The 20,142-nt window shown below is 40.6% G+C and overlaps 1 protein-coding gene across 1 annotated transcript in view; it reads left to right on the top strand.

Annotated features, from left to right (window-relative positions):
• Positions 1-1,110: 1,110 nt before the first annotated feature.
• astn2 (astrotactin 2) overlaps positions 1,111-20,142 on the top strand; it is a 491,396-nt gene continuing 472,364 nt past the window's right edge. Inside the window, exon 1 of the mRNA XM_030065131.1 lies at positions 1,111-1,558. Coding sequence (XP_029920991.1) covers positions 1,111-1,558 — 448 coding nt within the window. The remainder of the gene's footprint in view (positions 1,559-20,142) is intronic.

Raw genomic sequence — 20,142 nt, 5'->3', positions numbered from 1 at the left:
TGTAGACCAGCCAGTAGTCATTTTATTACATGGGCTACAGTGGGCACAACACTGTGTCCTCACAGCACGCTATTTTGTCGCTGTTGTTTTTACTGCCTGTCCTGCAAGTGATGGAACACCCGCAATATTTTCAGAAACACCCTTAATAGTTTTGTTCTGGAACCGTGACTGGTGTCATTTCATTTATCTTTTTTTTTTTTTTTTTTTTTTTTTTTTTTATGCCAAAACCACACCCCAGTGATAATCATCCTGTGAGGCCAAACGTCCTGAGTGCAAAATATTTTTTGATAATAATTAATGATAAAAGCATTTGCAGAGATTATTTTGAGCAATTAAGCGTGTAGTTAATTCAAGCTCGCCGGATCAGCTGAGTGCTGTAATAAATGTTAAGTCTTTTTTTTTTTTTTTTTTTTTTTTTTTTATGGGTTTGGCTAAAACTGTGTGAAGGGATGCCCGGATTAACATTTTATTCTAAAATGTTTGGCATTAGCTCTGGGAAGACAACAACACACACTCATCACCAAATGATTTAGTCACTAAACAAATGTGGGCAGTGTGTTATTTGCTGTCAAATAAAAGTTTCACCATTCATAAAATAAATTAAAAAAAAAAAAAAAAAGTGTGGTGGGGGGTTTATTGACAATCTTAGTAGTCAATCTATGTAATCACCCTTTATCATTGGTCCAGCTGAACGTCTGTCCAAACTTATTTTCCACCTGGATGTATGTGCACAGGTTGTACATGACGACATCTGGATGTTGCTCGGGGTTCCACTTTATGAATTCAGGCTATCCCCAACATTTTGTGTCTTATTTTGACAGGCAAACCTGTCAAGCCGCGCCATATGAAATCATTTTACATATGGCCCGTGTGAAGATGGCTCACAGTCTTATTAGTCTTTTAACGATCACTACCTGGCCGTGTTTATTTCATTTGTCGTTCCCTTGGAAGCTGTAAATGACTGTGTGATGAGAGGAAATATGTCATTCCCACTACACCTGTGCTGCCGCCTCCTGGACGGACATGACTCCCTTGCAGCGACTGTACTATAAATGAACGGACAGCTTATGAGCCCCATTCAAAGCGAGAGAACCACACACAAGGAGCGGGATGGCGAGGATAGTAGTGCTGCACCATCGCGTCCTTTTCGTGGGACTCTTATTAACAGGGACCTTGACAGTCCGAGCAAACAGAGGGGGGGCGTCGCCAGACGAGGAGAGGGACAAGGAGAACGACGCGGAGACCCCATGTGAGGTTAAAACAGTTACCGTGTCTACCCTGCCCGTACTTCGGGAGAACGAATTCAGCTTCACCGGCGGTGGCTCGGGAAGCGTGGTCGGAGGAGGTGTTGGTGGAGGAGCAGGTGGTGCTGCTGATGGAGGAGGAGGAAGAGGAGGAGGAGGAGGAGGTGGTGGTGGTGGAGGAGGAGGGGGTGCAGGAGGAGGAGGTGCAGGAGGAGGGGAATCCCGACTCCTTTTATTCGTTAGAACAGACCTACCTGGACGAATTTCCGTAATGGATGATCTGGACAACACAGCTCTCCCCTTCTTCACACTCGGTAAGAAAATGCTGTAGTAACGTTTCCCTCCACGATGCCCAGGCAACCTATCTGCGCATATTGTGCTCATAGGGACCCTCGCACTGTGCCTGCTTGGCTTGTATTCTATAGTCACCCTCAGCTGTTGCCAAATGATTTTACATTGATGCCCTGGCGTTTAATTATGGGTTGTTGTCCCGTGGCCTCTGTTAAATTTCAACACAACGACCTGCTTTTATATATGTTGTGCAGGCGATCATCCAGCACTAAAAGCCAATAAACGCACCTGTCATTCTAATCCCTGTCTTAATTAGAGCTCACCCCACTCCAACCTATTGTAGAGTGTTGTCAGAAACAGCAATAGCTGCTTCCCCAAGTCACCACAACTCAATGTTGGGCTTTCTTTCCTGACAGCACAGAGTCTTTCTCTCTCTTTTTGCTTGTGTTTAGTGGGGGGAAAAAAATGACCATAATTTAAGATTTCATACTTCACCCCTAAGTATGACACACCGTCCACAATTTAGCCCTCCAAATCTGCATGGCATCAGGGTTTTGCTGTCACATGCAGCACACACTTACAGAGCTCACACACACTTACACTGGTGGCCCGAGTTTGATTGAAGTACAAGTTTGCAGCACTGCCAAGATTTTGGTCATGGAAAACCCACACCAGTTCATGTTATGCCTATGATATTCCAAGACCATGCAAGCCAAATTCACAGAGAATCTCATGCCTTTCATGATGGTCTTTTGATAGAGTCACTGATTGGACAATAGGCCGTGATGCTGGGAAATGCCCTGTGCCTTACCCAGGCGAGAAAATATTTATGTGAGAGTGGCAGACGATGCCGAAGTGAACTCACTAACTTGCCTGGCCTACATTTTTCACTTATGTCAGAGTTTTGTGAAAAATTGATGTTCTCTTACCGTCCCCTTAAATGTGTCAAACCGCTAACTGCCTATATGGCTGTATTGATAGCAGTGCACGCCACGGTATCTCTAGCACAGCGAGTTTGTTGCATGTACAGCAGTCTCCGTGCACAGCAGGTGTAACCCACACAACATGTGCAAGAGTAGCATGGCTTAATTAGGAAATATGTCCAGTTTGAAATCGGATCAAAGCAACTGTATTGGGCTGGTGTGATGGACAACATCATACACTGCCCATGCAAAAATGCAGGCCCGAGTGGATGTCAGTGATGAGGGAACTGAGGTCATAATCCATGTGAATGCCTCATTATTGCAGTTTTCAGATGCAGGCTTTCTACCTCGTCCTTTTCAGACTCTCCGTCTCAATTTCATTTTCCTCTATAAAGAGTGCAGACTAAACAGACTGCGGGAAGCAAAGGCAGGCATGCTTAGGGCTGGAGCATTAAGCTAGTAAATCACTTTCTGTTCTCATTAAGGACAGCTGTCGACTGGTGAGAAAGGCCTTTCTGTCCTCACCATTCAGCCAGCAAGCAAATTTGCTGCTTTACCCTCCCGGTGCATGACTGTTTACTTGTTTGAAGAAGCTTTTTCTCAGGTGTGTATTAGACAGAGAAAGTATGCGGTGCGTTGCGTTGCATGCAGAAGTTGAGGTGAGGAATTGGTGAAATCATGATGAAATAGTGTAAGGGTTATATAGCGAGGCAGAATCCAGCAAGCAGGCACAGTGGAACAAAATGCTGCAAGTTACATTGATGTTTATTAAGACTCAGACTGTTAGAGAAAGCACGGGCTTGATGGCAATGTTCATGTAGTATTTAACGATTTGTCGAACTATAAACTGTCTATCAAGTCCTCTATAGACCTGCAAGCTCTCAGCCTATCAACAACACTGAAAAGTTGGGTAATCTTTACACCACAGACATGTTCTTGACTGTAAAATACAAATGTGTAAGAGGAAAAAACAAGGAGAAAATCATCACATTACTGCAGTGATGCCGAACAGCAAAGCTATCGCATGCATTTTAACTTGGTACCAGACTGAGAAATAGTGCAATTTTATGTTTTGCCTCTTTGTGGTTTACATCTGTCATTTCACAGCTCTGTCAAAAAGACTTCAATGTGATTACGTAAGCTGTAACATTTGTGAAAATAGGCCTACTGAAATTAGAATTCAAGTGTTGTTTTCCTGTCCATATCGTTGCACAGAAAACAGTCTCATGTTGATAGGAACAGAGGGCATTTTTTATGATGTGCTTGATATTAATGTCAGTAGTGCTGATGGTAATTCCTTGAAATCGTAGCCCAATCCATTCTGGTTTTTTGTTTTTGATATCAGGCAAAATGATCACTTTAGATTACAGTCCGTGAAGAAAAGTCTGTTTATGCTATCGGCTATTTGTTTTTGCCATTCATATCCATTATAAATCACCGATGGAGAAATTGAATGCAAACAGTACAAATGGGGCATTTTAACAAGCTGTCATAGGCAATTTCTTTGGAGTTAATTTAGATAGTTAATTTTAAGTGTTTAATTTAAGCACGGCTTTAAAGGCCAGAGCGTTTTTGATGTACTGAGGTCTTCTCAATAAAATGCACAACCCTGACCACAAGTTTAAACTGCTGAAACCCAAATATCACAGTATCAGCTGAGTTACAGTGCCTAGTTTTCTCACTGACCATAGACTTCATTGTCTGGCCAACAGGGATCCCAGCGGTTATCTTGAGGAAATATAGGCCATACTATGCTCTGGTTTACTGTACTGGTAAAGATGTCTCAACATCCTTGGTGATGTTAACTAATATTACAATTTTGTACGCATCAAAATCACAACCCTCGAAGTCTGGAGAAGATTTTTTGCTCTTGTCATAAATATTTGCTGTGGTTTAATTGCATGCTGACATTATTTGTTCACTGACTGACAAGTGTCATGTGACTGTTAAATGCCAAACGCTAGGAGTGGTGCAGAAAGTACATTTCTGTTGAGATGCCAACACTGGAAGCCAAAATAGAAACAGACATTTTGGTGTCACCTGTGTTTTCTTTCTATTCAGTATCCGACACCAAAAGGCATTAGCCATCTTGACAGCTTCCCTCTTGATCGGTGTGTTTGAAGTGGCTCAGTTCTGCTTGTAAGCTGACATGCTGTACCTGACATCCTAAAAATACTCTGTTTTGTTTATTGTTTTAGCCGAGCGAAATGAACAAATACAATAGGATGACGAGGAAACGTTTGCTGTCAGAATTGCTTGATGGAAATATGCAATGTTGTATCAGTATTGTTTCCCTCATAATTTTGTCTGTCTTCTGTGAAAGCCTCAGGCCTTACCACATATGCAAGTGGATACACACACACACACACACACACACACACACACACACCCTTAGCTTGGCCTAGTCTCCTTTCTGTACCTTTTTAGTATTGTCACATGCGTGTTGTGTTGGGCCAGTGTGAGAGGCTAGAGGATGGGGAAAAGGATTTTTTTAAATGACCGGTTGCGAGACAGCGAGCCCCCTTGCCCCTGTGGCCTGCATGCCCAACCTTGATTTATTACCGCAAGTGTCATGGAGAACGGATGAGCAGAAAAGGGCAGCGGGGACGGGTGGCGGGGGGTGGGGGTTCACTGGACTGGCTTTTTTTATGTTGCACTGTTGTGTTTTGAATCGTATTGTAGTGTCTGTGTGGGTGCATCTGAGTATACTGAAGAAAATGTTTGCTGCTTAAAATTCAACCCACCATCAAGGAATTAAATGTCATGTGAAACAAAACTTCTGTGCTTTGTCGTTGCGGATAATTTTCCTCACTTATTTTAAGCGATGACAAGGGAGCTGGACGGAAATCAATACGTTAGCAACATGGCTGACTCTGTAAAGGCCTCATTAGGAGTTAACCTTTTTGAAAACCTTGAGGCGCCGAGCACGGAATCAAAAACTCTCAAAACTCTGCCTCTCCTCCTTTAACTTCTTTGTCCACCATATTAGACTAACGTTACAGCACTCCCGTTTTCCCCCTGAGGTTTTTATATGGCATCTTATCACAATCTAGCATGTCCTCTCCTCTCTGGTCTATCTTTAAAGGCAGGAGTTACAGCAAATCTGGCTTGCTTAGAGATGGGAGATTAAAAGTAACAGTGGTAAAGTGGGAAATAAAGTGTGTACTACGGTGCAACATTCCCTGTGGCACAGACCATGTACACGCTGCACTACATCTCAATCTTATGTCAGGAGTTGAGCTTAGCACTACAGGGGGAGGCAGTGAAGAGAGGGCAGAGGTCAGGAGGAGAGTTGGGAGTTATTCCATGGGAGAGTTACGAGTTTTCCTGTTTTATATATATATAAATATATACTTCCTTGATTTAGCATAGCAGTAGCTTCCTCTGCCACTGCTTAGAATCAAGTCGAGTTAGAAATACAGAGAACCTGATCCAAATATTAAGTGATAACTTGGATGTGCCAAGAGTTCTTGGCAAAATAGGATCAGTGGTGATGCTTTTTTTAGGCAGTCAAGTGTTCCATTTATTATCATTTGACCTTAGATAATACAGGAGGCAATCTGTAAAAGATGAATCGTCTGCTAAAAATCATATTTCTAATATGAATTTGTGCCAACGTACACTGAGCAAGAATCTCCTAATCACAGCCTCTCCAATCCCAAGTCTCTGAGAAGGAAATTAATTTCTTTCACAAGAACTGGGTTCTCAGGAAAAAAAACAAACAGGCTGTTAGGTTGTATGGCCTCACCCTGTGGAAAACTCATTTGACAAGCACAGTGAAGACTCATCTTCGCTGTTAATGTGCTAATTTAGCTCAACGGTGACAGGCCTAAGTAATGGCTTTCATGAGGAAAGGACAAATGAATTGTGGTCAGTGACCTATACTGATTGCTCCACCTCTGTCATGAGGCATGCCTCGTGGCAGAGGTGGACAGCTTTGATTTCGAGATGTCACTTTATCATTGTTGTTTAGAAAAAATGCTGAACAGTGCAGTCTTGTTGTTATCTTTGAGAGACTGAATAAATAATGAGATGTAATTACTCCTAATTAATCCTCAAGACTAGTTTTCCACTTGCAATCATTTTTCTTTCCTCAACATGATGCATCCAAAGCAATAACATGCACAAACACATGTCCACACATGTGCACTATTTATTTGACTCTCACATTAACTGGAATAGAAGATCAAAGTTAATATTTGGTAAATGATAATATATGTCAAGATTGAATAACTTCTTTGTTCATTTAAATGACTTATATTTAGACTCAGAGAAAATGGTCAGGAGTAACTTAGAATGGCAGACAACTGAAAAACAAAAATACTGAAAACTCACTGTAGTGCTCAATGCATGACTCTGATTGGTCAGTTCATTCGGCAGGCAATTATTTCTAAATGACAGGCCATTGTCAAGGCTGTTGTCAAGGTGTGACTTCATCACCGTACTTGTTTTTTTTCCAAATGAATGTGCTTCAACAAAAAAAGCCTTACTGCTGTGTGTTGTACTCTAAAGCTAGCAAAGTATCGTACAGGAAGGAGTCAGTTCAGGAGCTGACTCGTTATACCCAGTGCAAAAAGACATTATGACTAAATTACTGGGCTTCAACCTCATCAGACAGGGAAAAGAGCTTTCCTCCAATCCAAGCGACAGTCGTGATCAATGCCTCTCCTATCCAGCAAGCTTTCCTTGTTAGGTTGAAATGTAAACATGACCCTTGGGAAGTTATATATTTTTCAATTGCAATTTCTGTGCCTGTACTATTGACGCCGGTAAGGAAGGAGCTCGTTCATGAGTTCATGAGTGGGATGATCTACTCCAAGGCAGTCCTCTATTACAAAATAATGACCTCTATGGTGCAACCTCCTGACACGCAGTAGAGGGAAGATTTTCACCTCTGGGTAGGTCATTATTTTTTGATAGCAGACTGCCTCGTTTTTGATTGTGCCTTAGATATTTTCTTCTGTTGTGCATTACCATGAGGTATGAACCTGGTTTACCTCCACATCAAAAATTCTATTTTGTCTGCTTATTCAGCATGAAGCTGATACCTGATGATCTAAACTGAAAAGTCACACTGGTAATAGTATACCCATATATGCAGCGTATATAACTACTGATAGGTTAACAGCCTGCCGTTCGCTTTCCACGCCGAACTTCTCTCATGTCTTTGAAAGCTTCCAGAGGTGACAAGCCTAGGTCCTATCTCAGCTGCACTATCTTGTCTTCTTTTGTGTACTTTGAAACCAGTGGCCTGCGCGCTATATTTAGAAATGAAGAACACAAATTAAAGGCAACCCAATCTTTTTTATCAGCTGGTCTGCTTGTCAGAGTTGGATGCTGACATTCAGCCACTTTGATGGATTTCTGCTGAGTATTGTTACAGTGCTTATCATATAATGCAGCCCTGCTACCTTGCTATGATTGTAACTTTCTCCTTAAGCCTCAACACTGTTGTACACTGGTGTGTCTTTATTGCTTCCAAGACTACTTATCTTGATTTGTAGGGCTGGACCGGTATCAAAAACATTTTGAATGCTATATGTAACAGTGGACCATTTCGTGAACTAATTCCCCAAAGATTTATAAACTTTCTACTTATGTGCTTTAGTCTAGGGTTTCTAGTATGTGCACTGAATGCATAATGTGACACTGATTTATAAAAGTAATTCCATTTAGTTGCTCTTTTTGCTCCTAGGGCTCCTATGGTGTGTCTCTCACCAAGTAATGGAAGACCCCATGTGGCAAAGACTATGTAATGCATTTGCTTTCTAAATAAAAAACTTTTATTGTAATGCAGCACAAGCAATTTGGACTACATGAAGCTGCAGGGGAATCCATCATCTTGCATTAGGAGTCAATGCACATCACTTTAAAACCAAGCATAATGTTACGTTCACATGTTGGACATGTAATGTTAAATCTCTGGACAGTAGGACAACTGCATCAAATCACATTAGTGTTCTACTAAAAGAGCACATGTAGCCTTTTAGATTGAGAACAGGGCTCTGATTTGATGCAGCAGGAGACAAAGGTAAGAGGAGTTTATGACATAAAAGGTTAATTTAGTAAAGACATGGCAATAAATCAATACTTCTAAGAAAGGGTTCATCCCATCTCTGAGCAGATTCACAAATGAGCACTTTTTTTCCGCTGTGGAAATCAAAGTTAATCTCTTCCAAGAGAAAGTCACTGAGACCCACTGGCGTAAAGATGAACCTTCATTTTAACAAAGCCAGTAAGTTCCCCAACCTTGTTTTGCAGTGATTTCATTTGATTGGTTTTATTTCTTCCCAGCAAAACACTGATCTTCCTCGAAATTATTCCTTTCAAGTTTCAGTGATACTTATTAGTGGAATAATATTACTATTAGTGTGGGTGCATGTCCATGAATACAAACTTAGAAGACTTAGTGAGGATTTGTGGTTGAGCAGTAGAGCCGCCCATGTAAGGAAATGGAACTACTACTGGGCTCGAGTAGTTGTAGTACTCGAGCCCAGGACTTGGACTTGAGTTAGACTTAGGGGCTTTTTTTTCATGACTCATGACTCGACTTGGACTTGAACACTGGTAACTTGGACTTGTACATTAAGTTCCATGGACTCGGAGGCCATAGTTAAGCAAGCGAACTTTTTTTTTTTTTTTTGCCTTTTTTCCTTGTCATACAGATGTGCCTGTAGAGACTTACTTTACTTCCTAAATGATGTAGTTGAAAAAGTAACCTAACCTTAGCTGTGCTCTCATCAGCAGTGACGTTAACGTCAGGTTGCATTATCATGAAACTCCCTGAATGACCTGAATGATTGACTACGTTATGCTTCAAAATATGTCATTAAGGGATTAAAAGTGACCTCTGCAAACAACCTAAGTATGTAGCTAAGCATGTTAATGTGACCTAACAACAAACAGAGCGGCTCTGAGTCAAACTTGAAAATCAGCTCAGACATGGAGAGGTGACTCGGGCTCAGGCACAGGTTATGCAGAGTGGACTCGGACATGACTTGGACTCAGCCACAGGTAATGGAGATTCGACTCAGACTCGACTTGAACACTGAGGACTTGCGATTTGACCCGGATTCGCGGACTAGTGACACTGATGACAGCTCTTGAATTAGAAAGAGCTTTATCTTTTTGCCCAACATTGTGGAGAAAATCCGCAGAAAAAAGCATGCATATGCCATTTTCCACACAGAAACTGGTATTTAGAAAAAGAACGTGGAGAGAATGTGTGTACCTTCATGCATACTTAATACCAAGCGGGCACAGATGTTTTGGTAGCAGGCTGATGGACATCATACAGTCTGTTGATTGAGAAATGGCTCACTGCTGATGACGGTTTAGAAGCATGTGTGGCTAATTAATAGACTTTATAAGTGCTATAAACAGACACAGCCATGTGTAATGCTTCTGTGTAAAGACACAATAACACTTGGGTGCTGTTGGAGGAACTTGTCAATGCAAGAATAAGAAGAGAGTAAGTATTTAGACACTGCTGTTAGATACCCACCCCAGCGCTCCTCACCTCTATTCTATCTATAGCTCTCACAGGTGCAGTGTGTGCACTCATGTGCTTCTTTGCATAGCTACAGTCACCATTATAGTCATCATTTTTTTCACCTCTTCCAGGGTCCAGAGCTTGAAACTGACAAAGTTAATGACTTCAGTGACTTTTGTCATTCTACATATTTTATCTTGTTGGTGATGCGGGTGCAAGGTCTCCAAACAAAACGGGTCAACTTCATAAATCATTGTTTCAGTTTCACATTCAGTGGTTACCCTTCCTCTTTTTTTTTTTTTACCATTTCATCCTTTTGTCATCTCTAAAAACTGAGCAGCAACAACTATGTACATGCCAAGCAGGCACATGTTGGTTATTTCAGAACCTATTACTAATCCTGAAACTAATCTGTGATTTATGGAGACTTATGAACCCAAATTTATATAAACTAGTGGTTCTCAATCTTTCTGGCTTGTGACCCCTTAAAACACACCAATGCCTACTTGTGACCCCCTGTCCCAGGCTGCATATGTAGAGTGAAGAGCCGTGCACCTAAAGAATGACCACCTGTTCAGGGTGTTTCATTTGCTTAATTATCAGAGGAGGCACCGTGTTTTAAAACTATTCAGAATTTCACAAGAAAACAGAAAAAAAGTAACATGACAAAATAATCCCCAGATTGAGAACCACTGAATACCAAGTTGCTAGGCTGAGCCATATTGCTGTTTTTCACCTCTTTTCTGTCTTTGTCAAATTTCGGCCTGGATTGTAGCTCTGCCAGCTCCTTCCCCTGTGGTATGAAACTGGTGCTCTCTCCCTGCCACTTCACCTCCTCGCCTCTTCAGGTTTGTTCAAAGCGCCCCTGAAACTGCACATTCTGCAGATATTAGTGTTTTACCTTGTAGCTGAAAGTGTGCCACTTCACCACATTTTCGAATTGGAGGTTAGAAACAAAATAATCCAAGTGATCCAACGAGAGCCTTGTAACAGCAAAATGTGTCTCTCATTTCAGTCCAAAAAACACTTTTTTTGCCTTAAGACTTTGTATAAGCGATCTACCATGAACCTGGAAGAAGGACCAACTCTGTCTACAAATGGAGTTTGCGCTTGCAACGCCCTCCAGTGGTCAGAAAAACAGTTAGTGCAGCTTTTAACATGAACAGTGTGTACAGAACCCTTTTCATAACTCATGAGTCATTTCTTGTAGGCACTTGTGGGAGTTATCTTTGGTCTCAGCAGAGGGCTCCTGTTTCAGTGGTGTGAGTTAGCACTGCCTCCTAAACTTTGGTCATACCCCTTTCATGACTCATTAACCATTGTTTTAGGCACTTGTGGGACTAAACAATTCCTTTTTCATTGATGATGGTTTCCCTCACCCCTCATGATTTAGTTGAGTCTCCTTTTGTAAGCGTTTGCTGTAGACTCCTGTAGGAGGCATGATTGCAGCAGAGTTCCTTTTTCATTGTTGTGGTTTAGTCCTGCCCATAATACTTACACCCCCTTTTGTATCTATGAACCATTTGTCATAGACTCTTGCAGTAGGCATCACTGGACTCAGCAGAGGTTTCTGCTAGCCCCACCATCTTGATCTATTGGTCCATCAGTTCATTGGCCCACAAAGTTGTACCCACCCTATAACAACCTCAACTTTCTACCTGAAATTTGCCATTGAGACCTGTGAGTTTGTGTGTGGCAGCTTTTGCGAATTCACACTTGTTAATCAGAGATGTGTAAAACTGTCCAACCCTCTCATGTTACCTGTTTTGCCAGTTTTACACCACTGGATGTACTGCTCTCACTTAGTTAAGGGCTACTAATTTATCCATAATCCATTACAAACTTTACAATGTGAACAGTGACTCTCTTTTGGTCTTTACAAACTATTACAAAATTCTTTCATACTTCCATCAGTCAGATTGGTGTCAGTGCTCATGTTGTCATGCATGCTGCTTTGACACGAGTTAAACCAGGCTACAGGAGGCAGGGGCATACCAAACAAAAAAAAACCCAAAACAAAACAAAAAAAACAAACAAACAAACAAACAAAAAAAGGCTAGAGGTAGCTGCTGCTCGAGGAAAAAATACTGTAAAAAGTGTCAGAGGTGTCAGAGCCTGATGCTTCACGACTCTTGATGTAACTGACTTAATTGACTTTTTAGAGTATTCTGTGTTTGTTAGAAACACTGATCTATGATAAAATATATATATATATATATTACAAATATACAATACTTTTTTGGTAGTATTGCTACAACACATCTTATTTACAATTTTATACCTCTGCCAAGTGTTCAGTTCTCTGCCGCAGGACTCTAAAGACACATGTTTAAACTAATTGGAAGATATGAAGAAAACACATTGTTTTGCATTTTGCATTTTTGCCTCAAAAACCAAAAAAAAAAAAAAAAAATCAAATTTTGTTCAAAATATTGTGAGAATATCACCTATGATCGCTGCATTGTGAGTTGAATCATGAATTGAGTGAATTGTAAACCCCTTGCCAGTACTATTAAATTCTCAGTTAACTGCTCAACCCTACTAAATAGCATGATTAAGTCATGACTGCCTTGAACACTGTGGGAGCTTTCATGGCTCCAGAGTGCAACCCTTTTGTAACCGTTTTTGATATGGTGCAGCTAAAATTAGGAGCACCAGTGTGACTTATAAAATATGCCCTTTTTTATTATCATTGTATATCACATGATATTCATACATCATAATCGCTGGGAAGGACAGGAATCACAAGAGATTTTCTGTCTATACTGTGGAAGAGCGCTTCTATGGCTGGTAAGAGGATTGCTACAATAGTATACCAGTAGTAATTCCTGGTTGGATTAGTCATGGCCTTTGATAATTTTATGGTTAATTATTGATTAATGAAGGAATGTTAGCTGCTCAGGTCAGCCAGCTCAAATTTCCTGGTGACAGAAAAAACTGAAAGCAGGGTACATGGTTTACTACATTGTAACTGTGGTTGGAAACATTATAAATACAAAATGTTTTAAGTATTCTTGAATTTGTGATTTGCATGCACACTGCAAAGAAACACACACAAACTGTGACCACTTCATTAGGTTTCCCTGGTAGCAGGTAACACCCCGTTTTGCCTCTAGAAAAGTTTGAGTTCTTTGAAGCGTGGACATGGCTTGGTAACTTAAAAAAAAAAAAAAAAAAAAAGTGAGGCGGTGTAACCAATTTGGTGTGTGTGCTGGTTTCACCTTCTCCCATGGGCACTTGAGCAGCCACAAACAGCCTCCACTCAAATGTTCATTAATTCTCCTCAGAATCTCACTGCACTGAGGCTGAAATTATCTGTGCACATTTTTTCCAGTTTTTCACACAGTCTATGCAACTGCAGATCTTTTTTTGCATGTGGGGAAATGAAATGAAAGCCTCAGTTAAAAAATGCCAGTTCAAAGGTATAATTCAAAACATTTGTGAGCATTTTTACATGAGGTCAAAACACTCAAAGCTCTAATCTGACTTCATACTACGCTCACTGGAAGCACCTGTGCAGGTGTGACGGTGCAATTTCTGTTCACTCTTGCTTGTGTGCAACTTTTCTTTCACTCTTGTGAGATTTGTCATGGATGCGTCACCATGGCTACCTACAGTGCTGATACTAAGCCGGCCTGATGCTGTTTGTTCTACTCTCCACCTCAGCTGGACGTGCAGATTGTTGTGTGTGTTCAGCTGTGTACATGACACACGGGCAGCTGTTTCATCAGCGCTGCTTTCTTGTTACTGTCAAACTCATCTTCTTCTTAATGACATCATATACAGACTTCTACAATGCTATTGTGATAGTTTCCTCATGCATATTTTTCAACTTGATGATATTTTGAGCTTCTCCATTGTTAAAGGTTATGTGTTAAACTTTGTTACTTATCAGTGTTTGCAATTTTCAGAGCCCCATTCTCTCTGTGCCATTGAGTTAGTGCCATTAACAGAAGCAAAGATGAGTCCAACCTCACAGGATTAAAAGAAATAAGAAGGCAATGGGAAAAAGAAGAGAGCACTTTGCAGAAACCATTAAGGTTGTGCAGCATTGCGCTCCAACATTTCCCAGTCTTCCCTCTGCATAAATGGTTTTTGAGATTATTGTAATGTAATGATTACATTTTCTTAAATTAACCTCTTCAGTCAAGATGAAATCAATATTCCTTATTCAGCTTCGTTTTGCGTAGTTTGTTTTGTGGCTGGATGCATGGATGGGTGTGTCAAATTGCAATCAATGAAAGCCTGCTGTTTCGCATTTGCTGTACTAGTCTGCCGTATCTCATTGCAAGACTAAGACCTGTAAAGGATGAGGTGGTCTTAAGTCAGCGTCAGACTGCCAGCACAATCTATTTTTTTTAACGGAGTGCCTGGCTTACTCCCCATCTCTGGCTTCAAAGGGACCAAACTGCTCATAAATGCTCTCCTTCAGGCTGACAGGCGAGGTTGCCAGATCACAGGCAGGATGAAAGCCTAGCTTCACTGTGTTTTGGGGTCCAGTTGGTCTCCCATCTTTACTTCTCTGATGCACAATGGTGACTTCTGTCCTTCATCAACCTCTGCTTTTTTATCTAAACATGTCATGCTCTTATTTTCTGCTGTTTAATGATTCAGAGTCAACACAATGGCCACTCAGTCAACAAAATGCACTTGTCTATACCAATTATTCTTATATATAAATTGGCTTTTAATCAAAGAAAGATATGAGCCAGAAACATGGCTAAATTATAACTATATGAAAAGGGAAAAAAAAAAAATCTTATACAGCCCAGTTAATGGAATTACTAAAATCACTCTGACTGGGGTAGTCTTATTTTGCAAACATGACGAGCAATATGTGTTTCAAAGACCAAAAGAGAGTCATTGTTCACATAAGCTCATCACAATGATGTTTAAGACCCATAAAATTTGATTCTCGCCAGAATTTGCTCTGTACCTTGGAAACTTGCCAGCTCAGCACAGCTCGCTACCACCGTAGCCCAATGGTTCCTACAAAAGATTTTAAACCTTTTATCTATGTCAGTGTATTTTGTACCTATTTTCATTTCCTCTAAGCAATTTTCTGTGCCGTCTCTGAGATTTCTGCTCAGATAGAGCGAGTGCACCATTAATCTGCCCACAACTCCCACATAGTTTTATTTGGTCCGTCATACACAGCTGTCCAAGTTCATGTCTGGAGTGGCTTTGTGAGCTTGGGGATGCAATTGTGCTTTTTACAGCTGCTGGTCAGGTTAATACTACCCTATTGAAATAAAAAATAAGATGGCAATTTTGACCACTGTAAGAAGTCGGTAGTATATGGCAAAACGTAATACCTTAAATTGATGCTAAGATGCTTTTTTTTTTTTTTTTTTTTTTTTTTTTTTTTTGTAACCACACATTTATATTGTGCGGAATTGCACAGGTTTTCCAGGAGCATCCATTTCTTCAAAGCCATAAAGAGCTTCATCTGCATAATTAAGGATTGTTTTGTTTGAATAGGTGTCTGACACAATAACACTGCCAGCTTTTTTTCCCTGTCAGTGTTGTGGATTCTAAATTGTCATTTTTTCCATATATATACAAAATGTTTTGTACAATTGCACAACCTTAGTTCAAGACTCCACCATAAATCCTGACTTTATTATACTTTCAAATTCTTTAATGCCCGAAGTCATTGAAATACAAGGGAAAGAACAAAGGATAGCTAAGAGGCATGAAATTAGATTCACATCATCATTCATTATACATATTGGAGGGCTGATGTCATGCTGTATGCTGTGGAGGTTTTTATGAAGTTCACCATTTCCAGTATGTTTCCGTCGGCATATTATCACAAAACTTGCCACTTTCCAATATGTCTCAGTCAGATTTGCTATTTTTGTTAATAAAGCACCAATGAAACTGAACTAGTGTGATTATAGCGCAAACATGCCTGTCTGATAAGCCTTGGGGGAAATTGGGCATTTAGTCTCACACACTGTGCTTATCTGGAGGAGTCTCATTGTTATGTTGTAGCTGTTTCCTTCTCTTTTTTTCCTATTCAGAGGCACAGCATACAGTTTGAGCTTGTCAGGTATTTTGTCTGCCTCTGGATTAGCTCTGATCCAAGAGCAATTATCCTTAGAAGTGTTACACGGCAGAGCACGCGATCCTGAGGTCGACGGTAGGTGACATGTCTCCAGAACGGCAGAGAGCATTGTCAAGGTGATGGGCATTCATGGATTTGTGTCTCTTCATTTTGTGTCAGTGAGGTAAGAACTGTAGGCGGAGAAATGAAAATGGTTGTTTGAATATATGATGGATAGGTTCTTCATGTATATTTATGTCACCTGTGCATCATTACATTTTTGGGAGAGCATTGTGAGGCGTGCACAGATTAAACTCAGTTGATTGAGGCTTTTAAGTGATGCATACACCCAGTTTTTAATGGAAGCTGATGAATCTGGTGATATTCTCTTGAAAGCTAAACAATCAGGCATGAAAACATGTCCTCCCATCTTTTTCACAGTGCTACTATTTGGGTGGAAGAGTGAAAACTCAAGTATGGTGCCTCTTTTTAATGTTAATGTCGTCAGTTTATTAAATAAATAACAAAAAGCGATAAATAAACTTCCCCAGAAAAATGCTTTGTCATCATTACCCAAACATGCCTACACGAGCGGCTTAGCTGTTTCCACAGTTTTAATTTGTGGAGTGGTATTACGATAATTGCAGTATGGAATTGGTTGGCGCACAGTCCATCTCTACCAGGAAGCCAATAATGCTCAATTAAACTCCCATTTACAGTTTTTACACTCAACTTCCATTGGCAGTTTGTAAAGCGTGTTGGGCTAATTGTTTTCAACTGTGGCTAGTGGCTCTTTTGGCAGAGGGTTTTGAACAGCCGTTTGTGTGTATCAAGATCCCCAAAGGCAGCAACATCTGTGTGTTTAATGGGAAGAAGCCTGATTTTCTTTCTATACTCACTGCCAGAGGGCACACTGGCGGTTTACCTTGTTCATTGCCGCCTATTGTACCTTCAGTTCCTCCTTTTGAAACTCTGAAAATCTAAATGGGAAGATCAAGGGGAGAACAGCTTTTTTTTGAGCAACGGAGTTACATGAGAGCAGAAGTAAAGATGATAATGAGTTGACGTCTCTCAAACCCACACAGTGGTGCTACAGCAGTGCGGGAAGGTTTCTCAGCTCAGTAAGAAAAACAGTCTTTCCATAAAGTCTTGTACCTGCAGCCAGAGCAGTAAAATTGTGTCATAATCAATCAAGTCATGCCACTTAGGCATGCAGTCAAACTGTGATCCAGAGCTGTGGCCCAGAGCTGGGAGGGAACTTGATCTAGAGCTTAGCCCTCTCTTTAATACTCATTATTATTCAGGAAAGAGGAGCAGTGAAGGGCTAGTCTATCTTAAAAAGCATACTGCTTTCATTCCTAGATCCGTGGAAAAGGCTTGCAGCATCAACAAGCAAAGATCAATTTGGTATGATTGCTGTCAGACATGAGGCTAGTGGACACAATCAAGCATTAAGTGAATTTGCATGTTGTTTCTTCACTTAGCAGTGCCTTTCTGCTGAAAAACAGAAAGGGTTAAAAAAAAAAATCAAGTTGCTATGTCTTGAGGGAAAAAAATGTTTTGTCATTGGTCAAGTAGCTTTTAGGTGGAACACATTGTTGGCCTCAGTTTTGCATCTGTCATCTCAATGCAGCAATGCCATGTTTGCATATGCGTATGAAGGGAATGTCTTTGTAATGTTTTTGGAGTTGTTGGAGTGTATTGTTTGCTCAAAACGTGCTGCTTGTCATAATTTTACAAAGTGAAGTCTAAATTGATGTTGAGCGCATGTTGGAAGCAACAACTTACATTTACTTACATTATTATCAAGTAGCTTTTTTTATGCACTCGTTTTTAAATCCGTAATTTTACTGATAATATGTTTTGCTGAAGAATTGTATTGTGTGTATGTGTGTTGTTTGTGTGTCTATGTTTCTATATATATTTCTGTCTCTCCATAAACACCAGGAACTGGCCAGTTGTGGAGACATTTGCTGTGAGCGGTCAGTCAGCACAGAAGACCTGAGTAATCTGGCCTCACTTTGTGCACCTTTTTGTGATGTCTTTTGATTTCTTTCTCCAGTTTAAAAAAAGGGCAGTTTGAACTCACCTTGTCCTTTTTGAACTGCGTGGGAAAGATCACATGTAGCAATTCTATTTTTGTGAAAGTAAGTCATTAACCTTTACCTGTGGCAGAGGCAGGTGATGACAGGCCCGGATGCAAGAGTGGCTCACAGCTCCTGGTTGGTATTAATTTCAGGGTCAGATCATTGAAGCCAAGCTATCCAACCTTTTCATGAGTGAAGACATCTCGTGAAGAGCATGAGACACATTGCAGGCAAAACTTTCAGTACCAAGGACAGCATTCAGTGGGGTTTTCAGCACTATAGCAACTCATTGGTGGTGCTTTATCGGTCAAATCATGAGATCAGCAGGTTATTCACACATTAATTAAGTGAACACAAGGTAAATTTTCAAAACTGTGGACCGCACTGTACGGTGTAATAAATTGAAAACACACCAGATTGCCTTCTTGGTCCTTTCCAACAGAGATTTTTTTAAAAAGATTACCTGTAATTATGCTTAATTTCGGTGGGGGAAAAAAACACGAGACATTTGTGTTCAGGAAATGTCACAGTTGATCGTATGTTGCTGTGTTTGCCTTGCAGCTTCTATCCATCAGCCCAGCAAGTGTGATGCCTGTTCCATAACATGCCTGCAATCAGGACAAATATACCGCTAAGTCTGGAATGAGACGGCTTCACAAAAAGAGTTGATGGGGTTTTTTTTCAAATGGCAATCAACACTCAGGCTTTTAACTATGGCTGCTAGAATCAGGGACAGCATTCTGTCTTTGCTGAAGTGAAACACCCAGCCTATTTCACAATTTATAAAGTAACACTTAAATTTCATCAACATGACATTCAGTTCCACTGTATTTTTCAACACTAAATTCAAGGGACACTGTCTTCTCTTTAATTGGGAAAAATGAGGCACTGTTAAATTTTGGTTACCACTGCATCAGTGGCGGTAACTTATTTTTTTTTCCTAGGAAATCCTCTACTTCCTCCTATTATTCTTTTTTTATGAGAGATCCAAGCTCTGAAGGCGCTGCAGCCCTCTTATGATTGTTTGGACTTTCTTTCTTTAGTTCTTTCTTTTTCCAAGACAAGTATCACGATCTCAGAAACCAAATTACAACCCAATTTATGGTGCATAAGCCCGCATGTCAGCTGAAATTTGAATATTTTGCCGCTTTGTCCCTTCTCATGTCAGTGTACCCCCACTGATAGTAAAATACATGAATGAAGTCCCTAAATAGCCCCTGTAATCTGCTACAGGGGTGTTGAGCTGTGTTTATGTGCAGGTGAAACAAAGCTCCATTCTTTCTTCTGTGAAGTAATTTACTATCACCTCAGAAGTGGAAGGTGGATGCTTAATTTGCAGAAAAGTCCGGACAATTGTGGTTGGTTAGTTGGGTACTACCCCAAAGCTGAGTTAGCAGGTTTGCCTGTGGAGCACTAATGAAGGTTCCTCTAGCACCAACTCAGACTGAGTGGAGAAGTAAGGTCTGTCTGTCTGGTTGTCTTATTATTTGTTTCATAAATTTCTAAACATTGTGTCAGCCATGGCTGACACATGATATGTAATTTATGAATCACTTGGCATCGATGTGGATGTTGCTGGAATTGATAGATGACGTGAGCATTTGCTGAAACTCGTACAGCCCCAAAAAAGGTGCAGGTCACCGGCCATAATCACTCAAGGAATAATAACTGAAGGCTGCACATTTACCTAGTGACACCAGAGTATCAGACCACCTCACCTACATGTTTCTGCCCTTCAAAATTTGATTGGTCACATTATAGAAACTCTAGCGAAAGAAATCATTTCCTCATTTAAGGACCGTTATTTAACTGTTCATCACTATCAAGTCTGTCATTTTCAGTTCATAATACACAGACATATGACGTCTGTGCGGCGTTAGAACATGAATTCTTGTTCGCAGCTGGATTAAGGTGTGAGGCTGAAAGATGTGGGCGACATGGTTCAGGAAACTTGAAAATGAGAGAAAGTGTGCACCTTCCAATTATTATTCTTTGATCTCTACAGGATTGACATCACTGCTTCCTTTTAGTAGAAACTCCCATCACCGGCCCCTCC

Source organism: Myripristis murdjan, chromosome 12 (genome assembly GCF_902150065.1).
Source record: "Myripristis murdjan chromosome 12, fMyrMur1.1, whole genome shotgun sequence".
Lineage (NCBI taxonomy): Eukaryota > Metazoa > Chordata > Actinopteri > Holocentriformes > Holocentridae > Myripristis > Myripristis murdjan.
Note: the sequence above shows the minus strand (reverse complement) of the source record. Positions and strands in the feature narration are given on the sequence as shown.